Source organism: Anopheles coustani, chromosome 3 (assembly GCF_943734705.1).
Source record: "Anopheles coustani chromosome 3, idAnoCousDA_361_x.2, whole genome shotgun sequence".
NCBI lineage: Eukaryota > Metazoa > Arthropoda > Insecta > Diptera > Culicidae > Anopheles > Anopheles coustani.
Window position 1 is genome coordinate 23736171 of NC_071288.1, and position 21212 is coordinate 23757382.

Sequence of the window (21212 nt, forward strand, 5' to 3'; positions counted from 1 at the left end):
GAAGGACGGAGGACGAGAAGCTTATATTTTAGGCGGATGTGCCATTAGCAATGTTGACCAGATGATATTCAATATCATCTGTCATGCGTTTGCTTGTGGCAGGGGTTGCGTTTACCATCTGACGTCCTCCCGGGATGTGGTGATGCCATTCGATGTAAATAGCAAACGGCGGGTTTCACCGCATAGTTCCCGCCACGTTCGCCCGCCCCCAAAAGGTGAGCCTAAATTGCTCCGTGGCCGATGCGAAACCCCACCGAAGACGTCCGACTATTAATTTCCCATCGGTACCAGTGTGGATCCATCCGATGGGCCAAAGTTGACGTTTGACGGAAATATCGAACATGGTGTCTATCCAACGTTGCCGCTGACGAGCGAAGGCGAAATTGATTAGAAGTGGGCCAAGCGCTAGACCTCAGCATCGAAAAACCGACCACTAATGGAGCGTGCAGCATGCTGGTGTGTTCTTCGGAAGCGGAGAGCACGAGCGTCCCGGGTTCGTGCGACAGGCGACAAAAGATTCATAAAGGTTAAATATGATTGCTCACCATCAGCGTGATTGAGGCGCTTGGGCAGCTATTTGATTGACAGGCTCGGCTGGCCTGTCCGATATCGGGCTGTTGGAGGTTGGAACACCGGTCACTAGCGCATGGCATATACCTTATCGGGAGTGAACTTTCAGCTGCCGAAGGATTCAAATCGAAAAGGGCAAGAAACCCCCTGTTAGACCCCTTCGATGTAGCTTTCAATCGCTCAGCTTATTAATTATGAATGTTTTCGAATTTACAGGTCATGATGCTATTGAGCTACGTTTTTTATTTTTGAAACGAAGTTTGATGTTGTATCCTGCTCAACTACTTGCCTATGGCAAAACCAATTCTGCACCATGCTAAATAAATTAAGGAGCATGCATGAAAAGTACAAATCAATCCCGACAACTCCAGATGGAAATAAATTCAGCTGAAGTATTTGAATATCTCATTTTTATTCGACTGAAGATGTGCAAAAAGTATTCCGTTCTCTTGTTAGGTAAGGTTTATGTTGCAATCATCTCATAAACCTCAAAGTCGCTTACATAACGTAATTTAGATGTTTTTTTTTGTAAACGTTTATTTCGTTTGTTTGTAAATTTTTACAATAGAGTACTAGTATAGTCATGAAAATATTCAAACAATCGAAAATGCACTTCAATAAATTTTGAATCGAGGAACATTATACGATGTTTTATACCACCAACGTCTGTAGTATTGTTTTTATTGTTATAGTAAATAATTTGAATTTTTCTTCATGTGTACGAATGTCAGAAACCCATATTCTTATTCCTCTTATATTCATCAACCCAGTATACTATATTCCACATGCTGTTCGTAAGTCTACATACTCTCCGACGAGACCTACCGTTTTTAGGACCCGCGTCGTCCCAAACACTCGCCGTAATCCTATCACATGCAGGTTGTAGGTACTTAAGTGCTTCCGCAGTGTCTGGGGCTCGTCATAGGCAAGTGGCTGTCGTCTGCTAGAAAGGATCATCATGTGGAGCTTCATTGCCAGCTGCCAGTTACGTTTACCGCGCGCTGGGTGTTCTATTGTTCTTGCGGTAATAAATAGCTTTTCACGAATCGCTCTCCTCGCGAGTGGGGTGATTTCCATCGAGAAGTAGTGGATTTAAAGAAGCGCTTGGCAGGAAAGCCTCCTGCTAACATGAACCAGAAGAGTAGGATTACACTCACGAGTGCCATTAATTGATGGTTGGGCGCGTGTTAGACTAACGCCGCTAGGAAGGTGGAATAGAACAGTTGTAGTAGAACGGTAAAGTTTTCAAGCAGTTTTTCCAACCAAGCTTTACCCGGTTCACTCTATCCGTTTCTCCATCTACCAAGCATCCAAGGCTTTGTTACAACGGCAAACATACGCCAGGTTGTGACCTTTCGATTATAATTTATGTATTCAAAATATTTCACTATGATAACCAAAATCTAAACCCGTCCAAACTGTAGTGCTAATAAAGTAGCGTCTATGAGCAAACGTTTGTTAAATCATCAACGCTGATGAAGTACATCCTACCGGCAGCCCTTCATTCTTCGAGCTAAGCACTTTCCATTCATTCTGGCACGAGAAACGGTTGCGTTACAAACAAGGTGGAAGCTTCGCGCTGCCGGCGTGAGGCTGAAAATAATCCCAAATCACGCCATTCAGTGATTAGCATTTACACTTTCCGCGTTTCACTTCGAGGTAACATCCTAGCAGGAGTTTCACGCTTCCGTTCTTGGAAAAACTTACTTATTCATAGTGATTCTGTGTGCTTTGTTTTACTGTGGTTTAGTTTAGGCACCAGCGGATTGTTTTATTATGTTTGGAAGGTTTTGAAATTGTAGTACCTACAGCTGATACCTGATCATATTTTTTTGTTATTGTGAAAAAATCAACTCCTAAGTATAGAAAAAGAAAAAAATATTCGTAGAATGTAATTGATACATTGTATTGTTAACCAATCAAAAACTTTTCACTAAGCAATCACCCGACGTTAAGCACAAATTACTCCTAGACCATCGTTTGACAAAAACTGTTGGTAGGGTGACGTTTCGGATGCTCATTGCATTCTCTATTGATGCTGCCATGATGTACCACGTCTTAGCTTTAGTTTGGCTGGCAGTGTGGTTCAGCTTAGTGCAAAGTGACTGCATGGAAAAATCTGATTATGTGCCTAAGGAAAAATTCGAGCTAAAAGGCAACTTGTTCAGGTTCGACATGGACGCCCTGGAGCCTTCAGCATTTCAACGCTTCAACCGCACGCATGGACAATGCATCACGGCAAGTGCAACATTTAACGGACCCCTACTTACAGTGAGCCTGATGTGCATGAATGCAACTATAACATCGGAAGAGGTTGTCACCTGGGACGTTTCAATGGTTGCGGTAGACGTAATTTTGTCTCCAGAAAAGCCTGTATCGAGATTTAAAATGTTTGTATGCAAACCGGGCACCAATGATTCAGGTGTGCTAGAGATTGTGCGAATGTCCCCTTATTACCCCATTTTACACTTAAGTCTGCACACTATATCGTATGAAAGTGACTGCGTGTGCGATTACGCAGTCCACATATTTATTAACTTTTGTACGGTTCACAATCAACAGCTGAAATACTGTAACACCAACTTAACATATCGGTTGATCGGCATTGGCGTTGTAGGTACTTTAGCTAGCATAATCGCATTTCGTTTCATTTATTCAAAAATTAAAAATTACTAAGCTGTACATTTTCTAAAGGATCATGATGGGATCATTTTCTGAAGGATCAATGCATCAAAGTAATAATATCATTTTAAGTTAAACTCAACAATAACAGATGAAACTGTTGAAGCTAGCCGCATTCCTTTCACCAGTGGATTGACTTGAAACTATCGAAGGAAACAAACGAAGAAACGCTTTTCCTAGAATTAATATTGCAGGCCAACAACGAACCACGCCTCCACCGAATTAGTGTCAGGAATAAGAAATTGCTGCTCGGTTGCTCTAGCAGATCTCATAAGGAAGTAGCAACGGTACCATACAAATGAAAATAAATGGCTCTCCCTGCCCGTGGCCGAAACAGGCAAAACCCGGAGAGCGAGCGAGCGTTCAGCATGCGCCGGAAATAACAGATTGCTCCCAGACGGGCCTGCAGGTGCGCGTTCAGCAGCCCCAGCAGCCATTGCATGGCAGGGATGGATCCGCGTTGACCCAACGGTTGACCCCCACTGCCATTGAAAAGGCAGCGAAAGTGTAATCGAATCGTAACGTAAGACGATCAATGGGAAATCGGTTCGCTTTGATTGAATTTCGATTTTCTTAACACCCATCGGCCGCTGCTGTCAGGTCCGGTCAGAAGGCTAGACGAAAGACGCCTGTACGCATCTACGGCAAGGATTTGCTGCTGCGATCCTAGAAATGGCAATACAATTGGTGTTTCTGCTTCGAATAGAATGTGAATGCGGTGGGTGCACCGCAATAAATCTTGATACTGCTCGATATCTTCTCGTACGAATGGCACATATTGGTTGCGATTTTCTTTAATTATAATGAAATATCAAATCAAGGTGAACCCAATTAGGAGCACGTATCGTCTTTGTAAATGCAATCGAAATGCATCGAATAAACAGCCTCAATTTTAACAACGTTTTTCGACGTCTCATAAAGTGAGTTCTAATGTTAAGAATTTTTAATCTACTATCTAATCTATGTTTGATTGTTAGCTGTCTTCATGCGTGAATAAAATTCATTTTAAACCTTCGTAGCACGTTGCTGAATACATTTTCTACCAACACTGAACATCGTGTGTTCACAAGTTATATTAATAGTGAAGCCATCCCGACCGCTTACCTTCAAATTTTAGTGGAAAAGTATTGATAATTATGTAAACAGAAGGGCATTTCTCAACTGTGGCGAATCGTGTTTGGAAACATAAGGCTGGCAATTGAACATGCTCCGCTTCGATATGTTTGAACTACATATCACATAATTACCATGTTTTATCAAAACGTTGTTCAAAATTTTTTTCTAACAATATGGGATGGTTTTATTAGCTTTCAGTGTTTGTGTGTGTGTTGCTATACAACGTCTATTTCATTGGAGTGGCAAACAAAAATGTGTGGGTTTCTGCGTGTTCACGATTTATGGCATGAATATTATAATAAAGATAATATATGCCCAGTGACCCTTGTCGTTGTAACAACTCACCTGCGGCGTGGACCGCCAACCCGCCACGAGGCAAGGAAAACGTCTGAGGTGCAGCCGCGCCCGACCGACACGTCCCCAAGAAAAGGGACACGCCACCGAAATAAAGTTATTACTCTCAGCACGCGCCCATACCGTTGGCTTTGGCAAGGTTTTGGTCCCGGACCGCAAGAGGTGACCACGCCGTGATCAGATCTGTAGGCCCGATTTCTGCAGCTCCACCGGCCGGTCGGTCCCCCATGCCTGCACGCACCTTTTTGGCTAAGCTCTGGCCCCGAGTAGGCTGTCGAGATTATTTTTCGTGCGATAAGAGCGGGCAAGATTTATTTGCGAAATTCTTCATCCACACGGCACGGGCACGATGATCGATGTGATTGCTAATTACTGTAATTAATCGAGGGCTCCCGTACGCATTTCGATGTCATGAGAAGCCCTCACGGAGCATGAGCTGGCCCCGGAGGTAGTTTTTCGCTGCCCTCCATGACCTGAGAGTGTCATCGATCCATGTTAACACAAATTCATTCGAGCGTGGCCACCAGTTTTGCCGTCGTTATGGGGCATGTCAAATCAGAACGTGTCGGTGGTTTTATGTTGATAAGTTCAACCATTTATTCGGCCGTGACAGTACGCACCAGGAGGAAAAGTGACTTGAAATAGATAACAAAAGTACAGTAGTAGAATGTGAATAAGAAACAATTATGGAGATATTTGAAAATCACAAAATAAGCATAAGAAGCGTGTTGATAGACAACCAGGTGTCCATTAAACAATCAACTTGTTTTCGAATGTTTTCCACTTCAATGAAACACTTCACAGTTTCACACCAAACTTTGCCTCGTAGCGCTTCGCAAACGTCTTATCGAAACGGTACAACCAATCGTCCTGCTCGTAGTAATCGTACGGCTGCAATGGGATGAAAAGGGCAGAGTTAAAGGTTACTTAACCCCAGGACAGGTTTCGTTTTGTTTTTTCGTTTAGATCTTGGAAGCCCCAAATCGAAAGCCCCACCTGATCACCGACGATGGAAGGCACGAAGGGTAGCGGCCGATGCACGTTATCCGTCTCATTTGCGAACTGTTTGAAAAGGGTTGCCCCCTGCTGGCCTTCGCTGCAGTCGAGAATCGTTTGCTTGGACGCTTCGTGCCCTTTGATGCACTTTAATGTTGCCAACGGGGATTGGAATGAATGTAAAACAAGAGTGAGAATGGGTTCGAAACAAACTAACAGGGATGTGCTGTTTGGTGTAAGCGTACCGTTTCGAAATCGGTGCGGAAATTCTTCATCAGACAGGCCACCACGGGGAACGCCTTTTCGAAGGGTAGCTTATCGAGGATGCAGCCGTGCAGAATGTTTAGCTTGCACTCCCGTGGTCCATGCTGGCAGTAGTATTTGGGTGGCGTGTCCGGTTCCTCGTCAATCTGCAATTCGTGGAAAAATAAAACTGATAAGCTCCACTCGAAGAAACTTACTGAAAATGGTACACTTACCGATGCTTTGCCGAACGGAACTAGCCGGAGGTTCATCTCGGTACTGCGCCGTAACCATGTCGGGTAGAGATGGTAGGTGATGAACACCATGCTGTCGCCGCACAGTGTCTCGTAGTAGACGGTTACGGGAAGTTTTTTCACAGTCTGGTTGGTGGTGGTGTTTGTTTCTTCACCCGCGGGGAAGGCCAACGATGATGAAATCATCATTAGGCAAGCGATGGTTGTCAGCACCGACAGAGGCATGGGTCGATAGTGTTCAATCGCCGAGCGATGTTGTGGTACGAGCACGAAACAATGTAACGAGTTGAACTAAGTGATTGAAAGCATAAAAAGACCCTTCCATTAACGTGTTGTAACTGCCTCCATCTTGCATTGGTTCAGTTTTCTCGGAATAAACCCAAACGGTGCTGGCGTAGGGGTAAAACACTTGTGTTCATAAGCTCAGTTGTTACCAAATATCAACTGTAGGGCCATCTATTTTCATTCTTTACCTTAGCTAAGCTTACCTCAGATTCTACTACCTCCTTCACGGCCGACCCGATCCGAAATTCAACGTGCGAGATGCTAGAAGAAACTTCAACGACTGTCATTTGATGCTGGACACATCAACGCCGGGACCGATTCACAATCGCTCCGTTCTAATGATTCACTCGACCTCGGTGGCATGCCGTCCGGAAGAGGTCGGAAATCAACGTGATATTTTACACTTGATTGTAAACAGTTTATTGTGGGACAGCCCGGGTGCACTATGGTTTGCTTGCGAGGTGTGAAATGGTCAATATTTCTTGATGTAGCTGTTCACATTTGAACGATTGTCCAAAAATAATTTGAATGCTTGAACTTTCTCTAATCAGAGCAATAATAATTTCGATTTTCAAATAAATATCTCGGACCAAATGTTCTATCCATTTTTTTTATTTATTTTCAACTGACTTTAACCACTTCGTGTGCGCGCGAACTACAGCGTTCCATGGAAGCGCTATGTTATCTCCACGACGACCGAAGCTGCACCGAATGCTTCGCCCCTTCGGAGAAGGGCCGGAGCGTAATCCAAGCCAGACGTCTGCGGCCCGCATTGACCTTCCGAGCCCGATCTATGTGCCATTATCACCCGGCTTCGGCCGCTCAATCGGGACCCGGGAAGATAAGGACGGCAGGTTTTGGACATTGTCTCAAAGCGACCCGTATTCTGTCGATGTATTCGGAGCAGATGTTTTGCGATTAATGTCTGCGTTGGGATCAATAACGGTCGAAATTCATCATACCTTCATGTGACAATCGTACAAGCTGAACCATCTAAGCATTGTGAGCCTTAGACATACTTTTATTTTTCTACTGCCGTGAACGGAATATGTTAGTAATCATAGCGTAAATGCTAATGTAGTATTCGTGTTATTGAACTACGAGGCGCACTACATTTACGTTTGAAACTCTCTTTTGTACATTCAATTTTCCTCAGTTTCTCATGGCGTACATTTTATTTCTCAATAAACATGGTTATTGTGTTTGTTTATACACTCAAAAACCGGTTCTGATATGCACACACACCAGAAATTAATCACAGTTTTTCTGCCCCTCAGAAAACTATATCTCCGTGAAAAAGCGACACCTCGTTTTGACAGCTTTCATCTCTCGATGACAACGTCCCACCAACAGCTTCGACGACGCCTGCAGCCAGCTAGATTAACGCAGCAGAGTACTCGCGGACATCATGCGTGCAGGTTCCGAGCGGGCCCGCTTTCCGCCGGGGTCTTTACTGCAGGTTGGTCAATTTTGCCAACTTTCCATCAGTTCCCGACGCACGTCGGTGTTGGTTGCAGGCAGGGCCAAAATACGAAAAACATCCAGGCGATCTTCTGTGGTTGAAAGCGTCCGTTGTTAACAGTCTGGTTGTGAGCTGGTTGGTGCGAAGCGGTGGCACCTATGGACGGCTGCGCGTGTGTGCGGCCGGTGGATGTCTTTTTCGGCGTGCGGATGGTGTGTGACGTAAATTGGTGACGTGATTGATGGGCTCGGCCAGCTGCTGCATCAACACGTCAATCATCGATCGTCGTCCCGGTGCGTATGTGCACGGTGAATTGAGTGCGCCGACCGACTGGACGGGACGTGCTGTCGTGCATGTCTGGAAATTGAATGCGACATTGATTGAGCTCGGCGAAAACACATCCAGTCAACCGGGCGGCTGCACCAACGCTTGGGAGTCTGTTGCTGCAGTTGTGGCACCGGTTAAAGCGTTTTTGTTATTTCTTTCGACAAAACTTCCTGTAAAGTGATGACTGCATTAGAGCTGGCTGTGTTCTTGCGTGTTTTCAGAAATTCATCAAACCATTATGAAACGCAAATTCGATGTTTTTAATTTGTTGTGCGCATAAAACAATGCAATCAAGCAAAGCGCTATGATTATTTTTAGGATAGGCTATCAAAAACTTGTCTTTATTACATTCATGACACACACACACATTCTATTAAACATTACTGATTTCTTGCAGCGTACCTTGTGATGATTATGATAACCTTGCTTTTTTTACGTGTACGTTATTGGGGCTTCTTCTGCTATTGCATAGGAAACGCAAAGTGTTAAAGATAAATTGTCGTCACACACTGGACGCTTTATCATACCCGGCTTTGAGAGCAATGACAATCCAGCTTGAATATGATGAGCACTCTCGTTGTCATGTTGAAATGGGTTTGGTTGAAATTTTCCTTTTCTACGCCGTGGAAAAGAAACTGTCACTGCACAACCGAATGTAAAATGCCTTAATGCCAAACCTTAGATGCAGTTCACTGTAGAAACAAAAGCATGTAGAAAGCGCGAGGAAAGAGCAAACATACCGGCACACGAGGATTGACAGGATGCCCATTTACTGTCTGAGGAGCGCTACACTTCTGTTGAAAGGTACACTCTTCACTTAAACGACTTTACAGCCCGAGTACAGATTCGCACTTTCCCAGTGTTGCATTCATCTTGGCTGCTTCCTGCTGCGTTTCGTTCGTCGTGACTGCAGCTTTCGTTGGAGTTATTCTTCTATCTCATCGCCTGTGGATTCTTGCTCGCCCAAAGACACCTACAATGGCGATACAAAGACTCTGCTGTGCATTGTTTGCTGGTCTGGGCGAAAGACTTTGTTTGAAATTTTTGATTGTGCGGAACGGTACAGTGAACAAGGGTGTTCACTTTTGTTTCTTGTTAACAGCATTCTGGCACACTTCAACGTTGAGTAAATAAACTTTTACTAGGAAGAATGAGTTAGTATGAGTGAGTTAGTTTAGTGAGTATTTGCAGCGGTCTGCAGACTTTTATTTTGGAGTATTGTTGTGTTTTGTATTTTGAATGTTAAGGAATTGAAGTATAACATCTCAAGAAAAAACATTCATTGTAACCGATTCTAATATCTGTTTATAACTTTAAAAATGATTTTTTGTCACTTGGATGACCAGGCGTCTCCATCGATACCAAGAACCTTGAAATTTAATTGTTGTTACTTGGATAACCAGGCGTCTCCATTGGTACGAAGATCTTTGGAATTTGATGTGTTTTCATTACTGGAACGAGTGGAAATATTAGTTTTTATTTTAATTTCCAGATTAGTGAAAACTTTATTATCCTTTGGCATATCACGGCAAAACCCGAAAACAGTTTACTTCATAATCGCTCACAAGCTTCATGCGTGGTAAACAGTGGTGAAGTTTATCCCCTAGTCAATATCGTGGTCTTTAGACATCCTTCTGGCGCTAGCTCACACATCATAGAGAAAGTTTTCGGTACTACCCAACTGCCATGGTTCCCAATGGTTTGCTTTCTTAGGGGTTCGATGGTTTTGTATAGCACTTTTGCTCTCCTGGCGTGAGAGTAAGCATCTAGAGGAATAGGACGTTCGAACAAAGTCGGCCGATGTTATGGCTTTTGTTGGCGTTTAAGCTACCCTTTTTGGAATTATGTACGCCAACACTCGGTAAATCGTTGAATTGTTTATGGATCGTTAAGCGTTTAATTACTGTGCCGCTGCACTTGTCCACTTTTCAACCTATACCGGAACAAGTTTTATCGTTTCAAGAAGAGCGAGCTGATGAGAAGGAGAGAGGAAGAAATAAAAACAACTTTATAAACGATTGATTATTTGATGATCTTCCCGGAATATTAGATGTTTCAATTGATAGAAGTCAATGTGGACAAAAATGGATTGTTAAATTTAACATATTCTCGTAAAATAAAAGTGGAAGAAAGTATCCAACATATTCCATTAAATCTATGTTACAACCGTTTTCATAAACTATAGAATAAGCTGACTGCAGTGATTTAAGGTTTGCTTCGCCGATATGATTCCCATTCCTTCTGTTTGGTTATATGTACAAGGTGAGCGCGATTTATTCTTGGCACGATATCGTGCAAGAAGCACTGACCAAATCCGTCATGTGGACTTATTCCGCCCTCCTTGGCTAAGCCCGGCTATCATCAGTCATCGAGGGCGGCCCGGCTGCCACGCCGGGCGCTGGTCAATGTAGCGCGTTGATCCGCTTACTTCCACTCACCTTGGGGCACCGAATGCTCGACGACATCGTGAAGCGCCTTTTCCACCTGCCAGAAACGGCGTGCCGGGGAACGATAAGTTCAATTAAGCCCGACACTTGGCGGCCAATAAATCTCCTTCCCGCCCAGGTCGGACGCACCAAAATCCCACCTGAATGGTCGAACGATTCATTTAATCACTTATCGAAGATTAGGGCGACAAATGACCCGATCGCCCATCGACGCCCATCGCCGATCGCTCATCGACTTCCATGCACCGGTTGTTACGTTTGCTTTGATTTTTTCTTTGCTTCGCCAGGTTTTTCACCTTAGATGCGAGTGCCTTTGACACGGTTTGTTGCTATAGTTATCGAACCAAAGTCGGTAAGGCCACTGTAAGAACCGTCCCGAAACGGAACGGTATGTTGTATTTTTTTGCTTTTATTTCTTCTACACTATCAAAGTTTATGTCTTTTTCGACGAGGGTCAGCTTTCTCTTTAATGTGTTGTTTAATGTATATCAAAATCGCAAACTAATAAATTGATGTACTTTAAATTTATATCATTCAGGAATTATGATCAGCCTTGATAAAAGAAGTTTACCAATTAAGCAATATAAAATATTTCCTTAGAATAGAGAACAAAGTATGTTAATTTAACGATACAAGGTACTAAGGAAGCGATAACACATCGATGCAAAAGATGTCGTGCCATGTTTGTCCAACAATGTTAAATCACAATGTTGTAAAGTAGGTTGAGCTTGTTGTTGCATGTCCTCTTGCTGTATATGTTTTGCTACAACACAAGGGTTTTTTTCTAGATCCTTCTTTCCATCTGCTCTCGAGTTCGAATCCAACATGTACTTCTTCCTTGAAAAGCCGATTGGCATCAATCAGCATCCGCCGGCATTCCCTTCCACCGCCACCAAACACGCTCCAGTGACCCTCGCTATTCTGTGCGAACCGACCCGCACGGTTCATTGAATAAAATCAGTCCAGTGGAAGTGAACGTTTCATGCGAATGAACGGTCCTTCAAATCAAAGCTAGCGATGGAACTTGTAAGTGAGTTGAAGGAAAAAAAAAACACGCACACACAGATACGCATACAGTAGTTCCGGTTTCTTTTCCTCGACAGAAGTGAATTTTCCGCTCGGTGACGTGCATTGACTGAAACCAAAGTCTATTGACGGAAATACCGATCGCCCGGTCGACAAGGGGAAGTCGACATTCCGGTTGCGCCCCCTCTTCGGTCCTTCTTGCCTGCCGCCTATAGCAAACGGAAAACTGGCGTGGTCCTTCCTTCGTCCCAACTGTTGATGCGAACGCGAACCGACCGAACCGAGCACGACCGAGCCAGGGAGCTTAAGTTTGTATTAAAAATCAATTTATCTCAAATTTATCAAACGAGATTCGGTTTCGATTCCGCTCGGTTTCGCGACGTTTGGCGTTTGCTTGCCTGTCTCCCCTGGGAACGATTGGCTGTGGCGCGGGGCGGGTCCGTAAATTGACATGAACAATGTGAACCTAAGGCAGCCCAAGCCTTGTCAAGTGGCCACGCAAACATTCAGCGCACCCATCCTCACCCTGTTGAGAAGTGATTTATTATTTGCACACAGCGCTATCCCCGGCGTGATGGTGGGAATGTTCGGACGCGTGCCTTGGTTGCTTCCGTTCGTTGCGGAGTCTTTCTTACGTACATCGGTTCTTCCTTCTCTAGCGCCCGCGTACGCATCTTTCGTAGGAATCGAAATCAATGTTCCGAAATTGTGCTGACGATCACGAGGGTGGATTAGATACGTACGAGTGACGGTTTCCTAATGTCCTTGGCCGGGATCCCGGAATCCCATGGTATTGTGCTGAGTTTGCATCCGTTTCGATCGTATATCGGACTGTACGTTTTTGATTGGGTGAAAGTATTTTCCGTCCTTCATGCCACCTTAGGTTTTACATAATCTTGCAGTGTGTAATAGGAATGTTGAGGATTTGAAGGTGTAACTCATGATATGGAATCAGTTGCTATACTGTCCCTGTGTTAATCCCAAGGATAATTTAAATGATTAGTTTCGTTTCTTATCTTTTCAGATAAGTTTTATTTTATTGGTGAATTTATCGACAAACATGAAGATAATTGCTCTATTCCTACTAAAATTAAATTATCGTCTCACTATTAGAAAAAAACCCAAACCAAACAGGTTGAAAATTCCGTGTCGCACTCCAGCCCAAACTCGTCAGTCTGTGCAACAAGCTTTCGCAACGGGATAATGAAAACTCAACACCGGTAAAGTAGAACCGAGAGCGCCCTGGGCAAATAGTTTGTTATGTCATTATCACTGGTTTGTTAGCATTTGAGGTTGATTTTTGCTGCTTAATCGGCTTTAGAACGTTGTGATACGACCAGTCTCGGAGCACCCGACTACGCCACCGATGATATCGTTCCCATGGCAACTCGTTGCCGGCTGCTCTACGGGATTAGGCCATCGGTACACGGGAGTTGCTGATCAGAGGCCGACCGAGAAGGTGGCTTCATAATTCCATGCGTTATGTCATCCGAAGCAAATGGCTTGTTTGCCAACAGAGGAAGAGTGACAGAGTCGGGATGGATGAGAGTAGTTCGTGCGAAACTGGGGCTTTTGGGCAGCGTTTGATTAGAGAACTGCAGAAAGAAAATCCATGAGCCCATGTTACGACACCCGTAGCAGTGGCTTTGCCGTTCCATTTATTTTCAATACCATTAGACACTGCCTCTTCCTAGGTTCTCTGGGCGTTAATGATTGGCCCCAGCCACACAGTCGAACAAACTATCACAGTCCTGTTAAACCACAGGTAGTCTAGGCAGTAGCTTCGTAGGCTTCCTTTAATCCGACAGACGGGTCCCTCCGGGAAGGTTCTTTCTCTGGACCGTCCAACAAAACGGTCAGCCACTCGAAGCCACCTTACACCGGCACGAAGCCAGCCGACGACCGGCAGAACCATTCGGAACATTAATGGTATGCCACCGGGCAGACTTCCACTGCGTGCTGCGGACTTTATGCTTCCGGAGACGCCGGTACGACTCGCAAAGATGGAGTCACGTTGGACACGTGGGCCGAGCCTTTGACTTCAACATGCACAGCGCCGGCGACGAGCGAGCAAAGTAGGCTGGGCCTCGATTGGCCCAGATAAGGTCGTAACATTAAAACTTCACGCAACCTGACAAGTTAATTACACTTCGTTTCGTAAATAAATTTCCTGCCAGCGGCGTGCGCCGTGCCCCTCCGCCCCCGGATCGTCGGTGGATATGGGAGTTGCCCGTGTCCGGAGATGGTTTTTTGATTAATTTCTAAACTTTCTCAATGCGGCACCTAGCGATGTACGGATGTAATTCAGTTTGCAATTGAGGCTGACGGAAGGGAAAGCTTCTCGGGGGTTTTGTTTTTTGCTGGTCAGCCACGAACCGAACCGGGTAGCCGCTACTCATCGTTTATGGAATGGAGCATTGCAAAAACGGGCAAGAAAAATTAGCCCGGAGCCTTCGTACGGTTGGAGCGCCAACGATGGGCTGTTAAAATAATTGGCTCAAATTACAGTCACGAACGGTGAGGAGGCAACAATTGCCACTCCGGAGCTGGTGCAAAATTTCCGCCAGCAATGCTACAATTTAGTTCGCCCATGCTCGGTTTCCACTTGGAAAGTGCGCTTAACATCGTTGCTATTAGCGTTGGTGCCCCGGATGTCGGATGCATTATTCATAGCATTTTAATTTCAAATAAAAACTACTGGAAACAGATTCGCTCGTAAAAGAGCATTAATCATTTTCATTAAGATTTCATACCACCGAGCGGGACAATGTGGGATTCACTTTTCTTAAAACCATCCACCCCGCGGGCCTTTCCTATGTCCACCCATCGCGGCCAAATTTACGTACGCGTTGATTGACCATAATAGAGGTGTTGAACTGTACATAATGGTAGTCATGATTGTCAGATCTTGACTCCTTTGAACCACGGCGAGCCGGGCACTATGATTGATCGATTGAATGGCTCAATTAAGAAGGCAGCCGGAAGACGGAGATGGTGACGATGGTGCCCTTCACTCGGGATACCACCTCTCCTTACCCTCACTCCTTCAAAAGGGGGGTAAAAATTCTTCTTTCGACACCGAAACCACGCGCCTAAAGATCATTCCTTCGCTTGGGCGTGACAGATGGTTCCGAATGCGTGGGGAAATGTCGAGTGGTGTTTGATTTATTCATCGGCTTCCAGCGAGTGAGCGGGGGAGCTTGGGAAAAATGGATCGGCGCCCAACTGACTATACTGAAGCACCTAGCATTAGTGGCACCCAAAATGTACACAAAAGTCTAGACTAATACTGAAATATGAAGCCAGCGTCGAGAGGTAGTCGGTGGGGGAAGGTTTTGGTTCGTTTCGTGGACCGCGTTTACTGGAGAAACCATATATGACATTAGTCATCACCATTGGTAGCCATTATGAGTGTATGGTGAGGGGCTGCTGAACAAACAAATCGGTACATTCATAAATAAGCAGCAAGGAGGGAAAATTGTCCGGTAGCTACTAATTCTAAATGAAAAAATCAAAGTACCAAACCTTAATTGACTTATTCGTGGGGTTGGTAATGGAACGTTGATGATTTGTTTTGTTTCTTTAAGTTCCGATGTGTTAAAAAGTGTTGTTTGCTTTTTGTCTCGTGAGCACAGTATTTTATGTAACTATTAAAAAACAAACTAGCAAAGTTTATCTACATAAAGTTAACCCTCACACATGTGCACAGACCGCTCCGACTCCGCTACGACCAGTGTCAAAGTGAAATGAATGGTCAATTCCTGGGACACATTTATCATCCCGGAGTATGCACACGTGCAACCGAAGGGTGGTCCGTTGTTTTACAACGATGAGTCCGCCCTTTTCTTCCCTCCACTAATTGTTGATCCACTGGACGCGAAACTTCGATGATTTATATGAATTCCAGTAGTTCAGGCAATTATCGTGCTGCCGAGTGTTGTATGCCACCGTCGGTGCAGCTGAATTACTGTACCGGGTCCCCGGGCAGGCTAAAGGCACATGCATTTGTTTGCGGCCGGTTGGTCTAAAAATTCGATACTATGCGTCATTTTTCATCAAACCTTCAAGGAATTTCGCCCCGCTCCGTGCTGCCTCCGATCTCACCGTGAGCGTGTGACTGAGGACAGTCAATTACACCGTCCGCCTGGAGAGACCGACGAAGTTTCCACAATCTCGCTCGCTAACAACCTTTCGGCCACATCCGGTCAGTATTGAGCCGGGCCGCCGGCCATCGTTAGCCCAGCCATAGTTAGCCCGGCAACTGTCCCGTCGTACGACAAAGTTGGCCGGTGGAAGTCATTTTTAACACAAACGAGATGAAAACTAATATTTGTAATAAATAAGGCAGCGCCAGTGCGCCTTCCGGTTTCGGGAGGCATTCCTTCCTTTTGCCCGAAACTTTACTTCGCACGCGGTCCACCGTGCTGCTCCTCGGCAAACAGTCTTAACGATAACGATGTCCCCGAGTCATTTTTCACACATATGCGCCACGGATTCACTACCGAACGGGCGCGCAACAACAATGGCCCGCTCGAGCGAGTTCCGCAGGCCGCAAAACTTCTCTCTCACTCCCTTGAGAAGCACACAGGAGATGATGAACAGACATGCACACACACACACACACATACGATACTACTACGTGGAACTCGCTAGTATCTCCTTGTTAGTGGCCGTGGCCTTCGGCTTTTGTGTCCTCAGCTCTTCGCGGGCCGTACAGGCGGCAGATCCTGGCGGGATACGTGTGCCACTTCATGGTAACTAGCCTAGGAACGATGGGATAACGTGTAAAAGATGAAAGGAAGCTTGCGCCTGGGCAGGCTGCGACCCGGAGCTCCGGAGTTGCCTTTCGGGCAGGTGGTGACAGCGTTGGTGAACCCTCATTCTCTTCGCCTCTGGATGCAGCGGAGGGAACCCGTGTGTTACCGCAGTGCAGGACTGACTGGGATGTGGGGCTGGAAGTGGAGCCAGGACAGCGACAAGCAACCAAACATTGTATCGCATGCAGTGAAACCGAAACAAACCATAATAACGACGCAGCGACAGCAGCGCAGCCGGCAAAAGGACATCATCGCAGGACAATAAAAGTATAAAATTTAAATTTATTGCTCTCGGGCGATAAAAGTTTGTTATCTACTGGGTAATAAATTTTATACTTTTCTATTTCCTGCTACAGCGTACCATTTTTGCGTAGCCGTCCATCGTCAGGCCGCGAGTGGCCATCCGTGAGTGCCGGGACTCCTCAGCGTTTGATAAAGCGGAATCCGGTTAACCATCCGGTTCGTTCTATGCACCGCGTGTTCGATGCTTATGCGCTTCTTGAACAACCGCGGAAAAAAGAAAACACGTGCAAACGTTTGTAAATGGGAAATAGAGTTGATGCCTTTAAACATTAGGTTATCGGTATGATTTTTCTCTTCTAAAATCTGTACTGCTTTTGTTGTTCAGCTTGAATATCAGCTCAAATTTATAGTTCGTGCACACTTGGCTTTATTTATTTGATTGGGCCAAACTCTAGGAAGGTATTGAAATAGAATTGTTACTCAAGATTTTTTTTTAATGAGATCCGTTCATATGAATCTTTCTCCGAAGAATCACTCCGATTGACTCATGAATGTTTCAGGATTCGAATTTATTGAATCTCCATGATTCTTTGATGGGTGTGGGCCATCCAAACATAAAAACTGGGGTTATCATTTTAGTTACTAATTTTGTTTCATTAATCTGTTTTTAAAACAATTATGAATGTTTTGGATTTATGAATCCGTCATTCAAAGATTCATTGATCTCTAAATCGAAGCAAAGAGGCATTCAGATTCATAAAACTGATTCGACACAACTCTATATTGAAAGGAACAAATCAGCTCCTTCGTTAAAACAATTTAAACAACGAGCAGACTCAATCTAACCTTCTTAAGGTAGGAATTAATTAACCATAAAAACTCCTAGAAACAGACCGCTTCCAAACCTTATTTATTATATTATATCTTTCCTTACATAGATTTCTATAGAAGAGTAGTTTTTTTTTAAATGAATGACAAAGTTGATGCCTCAAGCGTTTGTCTATTAAATTTACTCCTCAGATCTCATAGGAATATGCATGCATAGGAATTTATAAAAAAAACATGCAACATATCGGAATGCAAACATTCATTCGAACGCACCCGGAACACGATGTCAAAGGAAGGGACGCAAGATCGCCGTCGTCGAGCGAATTGGGATTCGTTTGATTATAATTTTAATTGGATAATAATTGTTTATTGTTCTAATTAACGTCGCTATAAACTAATTTACGGTGCCCCGCGGTAATCACGCTGGCCGACCTCGCCCCGAGTCGCTGATTAGCGTATTAGTACGCCGAGTGACGCGATGTGTGTCTAGTTGTGGCTAGGTCCGGACCGAATTTGATCCATTCACAAATGGCGCCACGGCGCGATTGTACATTTCAATTATGGCGGTCATTAAACATAGATAGCCGTCCGAATTGCAACAAACTTGCCATCGTTCGGCAGGGTCCCGCTGGACGCCATGCCGGGATGGTTTAAGGATGATGGTATCAGGGAACGAACGGGCGGCCATTTTGTGCGAAGGTGCCAATAACCAATCGACCTGCATTGGGTCCCGCATCGTGATATCCTTCCGGGGCTTCGTATCCACTGCGTGCTGTCGGCTGGTATGAGTTTTCCCATTAAAAGTTCCCGTTTACGGGATGGGGAGCGACGAGCATGCCTGGAGGCCGCCTGGATGATCCGTTGATTCATGTTTGCGTTCAATCGTGACAAGCTATGGCAGCCCATGGAAAGGGTTCACATAAATCGGCCAAATTTATGGCGGCAATTATTTCATCCAATATCATCTGCGAGGGAGGAAATCAAAATTTTCATACCCCCTGCCCCTCTTTCCTAGCGGACCGTGACGTACCCGTCCTGGTGCCTGGGAAGGCATGTGCAATTGCGAGCTCCGTTCGAGTTTTATCGGGGATTAATTTAACGCAATTAAAAACGCTCCTTCAAAGGTTATTAGTCTTTTACTTTGGTATCATCGCAAACGAAATGTGATGTCTGACACGAAATAACATATCAATAAACTGGAATTGATTCAATAGATCTGAAAAAAACTGCGACACCACAATTGTGGATTATTGGACAACTTTATATTCTTTTTTGTAATTTCTAACTGAATATAACATTCTTCACAACAACGGATGCATTATGTACAACCCGCTACTCGCATTATTGTTTTAAACCCATACATATTTGAATCTGAAATGAAGCTCATCGACTACATAGCGAACTCGTATGCTTCTTGGAAATACTCCCAGCGGGCTGTGGTACGACGTTTGGCAGCATTTACCACATTCTGATTGTGATTGATACCTTTGGTTAGCCAGTGCATTAACATGTCAATCTCAGTCAATTGTTTGATGCCATCCTTGCACCATTTCCCTCAATGCTCGCCATATCCGACCGATTTCCTTCCACGTACATTTGCAACAACCTGTGATTTATTTATAACTCAATGTGTATGTGTATATTTCAAACTAATTTATCCGCAAGCTGGTGCATATAAGTTGTTAAGCAAACCTAGAAAGGAATTCAATTACTATTTCGTTTTTCCAATTGAGGTATACCAATGACGCTCGCTAAAACACGGCTTAGTTTACAAATTATATGAGTTAACCTCTAACTCGCACTCGGAACAAATTACTGATGGATTGATTACTTTTCTTCATCAGCAGCACCTCGCAGGTCCTGTTCAATCAAATACTGAACACGGGAAAATGCACGCCCAGTTCGAGTCCGAGAATATAGTTCAAACCATATGTCTTCCAACGTTGCTTACCCCACTAGCATCTCATCAGTTCCAACCAAGGCATCGATTGCAATCGCCTTTACACGACTGCAACGTTGGTTTCTTATAACCTTCTCCCCCGAAGGTACAGAACTACAGAAGAATCACCAGAGAACAACGGAGCACAAATGGATTGTGCAAATCATCGTAATGATACCACCACTCCAAACGAGCAGCACGATAGGAGCACTCAATAATGGGGCATTATTTACATTTATTATTATATGCGGATCCGACGAGAGACGAGGTATTGCTGTTTGAGGATTGGTAGGGGATGATAGACCGACGGTCCCAACAGGGCTTCCCATCCGAACGAACGGTTGATACCCCGCAGACATGGAGAAATCTTCTCTCTATCTCGTTGGTCCGAGCAGGTCGAAGAAATCAAGGAATATACCCTGTCGTAGGAGTGCAGATCGATGCCATGCCCAGTCCGAACAGTCTGCTGCCGTCTCTGCTATCGAAATGTGGAAAGTTTTCAGATCAGTTACTGGTGCGATGTAATTGTTCGTTCAACACAAACCTAGCCTGTAGGGCCACCCTGGCTCCGAAGGACACTATTACCAACTGCCGTTCGTTACCGAAGAATCGGGAGCCGGTTTCCCACAAGGCTGCCAGTTGACTGCTTCACCTGAGCCTAGCAGTGGTTCTACGCATCCCCGTCGGCAAAGCAGTTGGCTGAAGATTGCCCTCAATAATTAATGCTGAAAAGGATCCGGTCGGGAATGTGTAACAAATATTGTCATTACACACTTGGAACGGAGGGAAGAGGGCAGCAGTAGCATTAGAAAGCTATAACCAGTTATGGTCGAATATTTCCTGAACACCGGTTCGACAGACTCCTCTCACTGCACCGCAGGGAACCGGTCGGTTCAGTAAAATATTATCTGGCCTGGTGCGGTATGCACTTACCTACAACAAGCAGCAACTCGTTACAACATAGGAGAATGTTGATATGGTGTGACTCTGCAAAACTAAATTGCTGTATCATGTACACTTTAAACAATCGAAGAACAATCCACCTAACTGATCGAGGAGTATTCAATGGTAGCAGTGATATATCTCGGAGTCACTTATGTATTCCCTTCTCGTACATTTGTCAATTATAATTGCGTGTGTGAACTAATGAACATTTTATTGGTAAATCTTTCACTGAAGTAAATCATGTAGAAGTACTTTTTATTGAGTAGGTGTTTGATATTGCTTCATTTTCAACCAATTGTTTCTACATTCCATTATTAATGGGTTTCTCATAATGTTCAATACTACATACTTCTGATGAAAACATCATACGGAAATGTAACATGTTTTTCGCACTTGTAAAATTATTGGGTAAATCATATTCCAAGAAAGACTGGATTACGTGAGATTCAATATTGAATTACATCCTGAGGTAAGGATTTCTGATTACACATACCAATTAGTAATTGTATTTGGTTCGGTAGAGAATATTATACTGACGAACAGGAATTTGAAAAGTCATTTCAGCTTAATGAAACAATCATCATGTCTCAGAAACGACTAGCAAATCGGAATGGAATTTAGCTTGCAATATTATCCGGTAAGTAATCAAATTTTTGCCCAACCATTTCCATATCCCAA

The 21212-nt window shown here is 44.4% G+C and overlaps 1 protein-coding gene across 1 annotated transcript; it reads right to left on the reverse strand.

Annotated features, from left to right (window-relative positions):
• Positions 1 to 5385: 5385 nt before the first annotated feature.
• On the reverse strand, positions 5386 to 6401 carry LOC131272861 (GILT-like protein 3). Its single transcript, XM_058274735.1, has 4 exons — positions 6198 to 6401; positions 5964 to 6128; positions 5719 to 5865; positions 5386 to 5613 (listed from the first exon to the last, which is right to left on the reverse strand). The coding sequence occupies exons 1-4, from the start codon at positions 6399 to 6401 to the stop codon at positions 5521 to 5523; spliced, it is 609 nt and encodes a 202-aa protein (XP_058130718.1). The 3' UTR covers positions 5386 to 5520.
• Between the last annotated feature and the right edge of the window lie 14811 nt (positions 6402 to 21212).

What these genes read in the sequence shown, in the direction of transcription:
- LOC131272861 (XM_058274735.1), bottom strand. Translation starts at nt 6,401, where the DNA reads ATGATTTCATCATCGTTGGCCTTCCCCGCGGGTGAAGAAACAAACACC. An exon ending in TTCCGTTCGGCAAAGCATCG is followed by an intron (nt 6,129 to 6,197) that starts GTAAGTGTACCA and finishes CACGAATTGCAG; the next exon opens with ATTGACGAGGAACCGGACAC. An exon ending in CTTCCATCGTCGGTGATCAG is followed by an intron (nt 5,614 to 5,718) that starts GTGGGGCTTTCG and finishes ATCCCATTGCAG; the next exon opens with CCGTACGATTACTACGAGCA.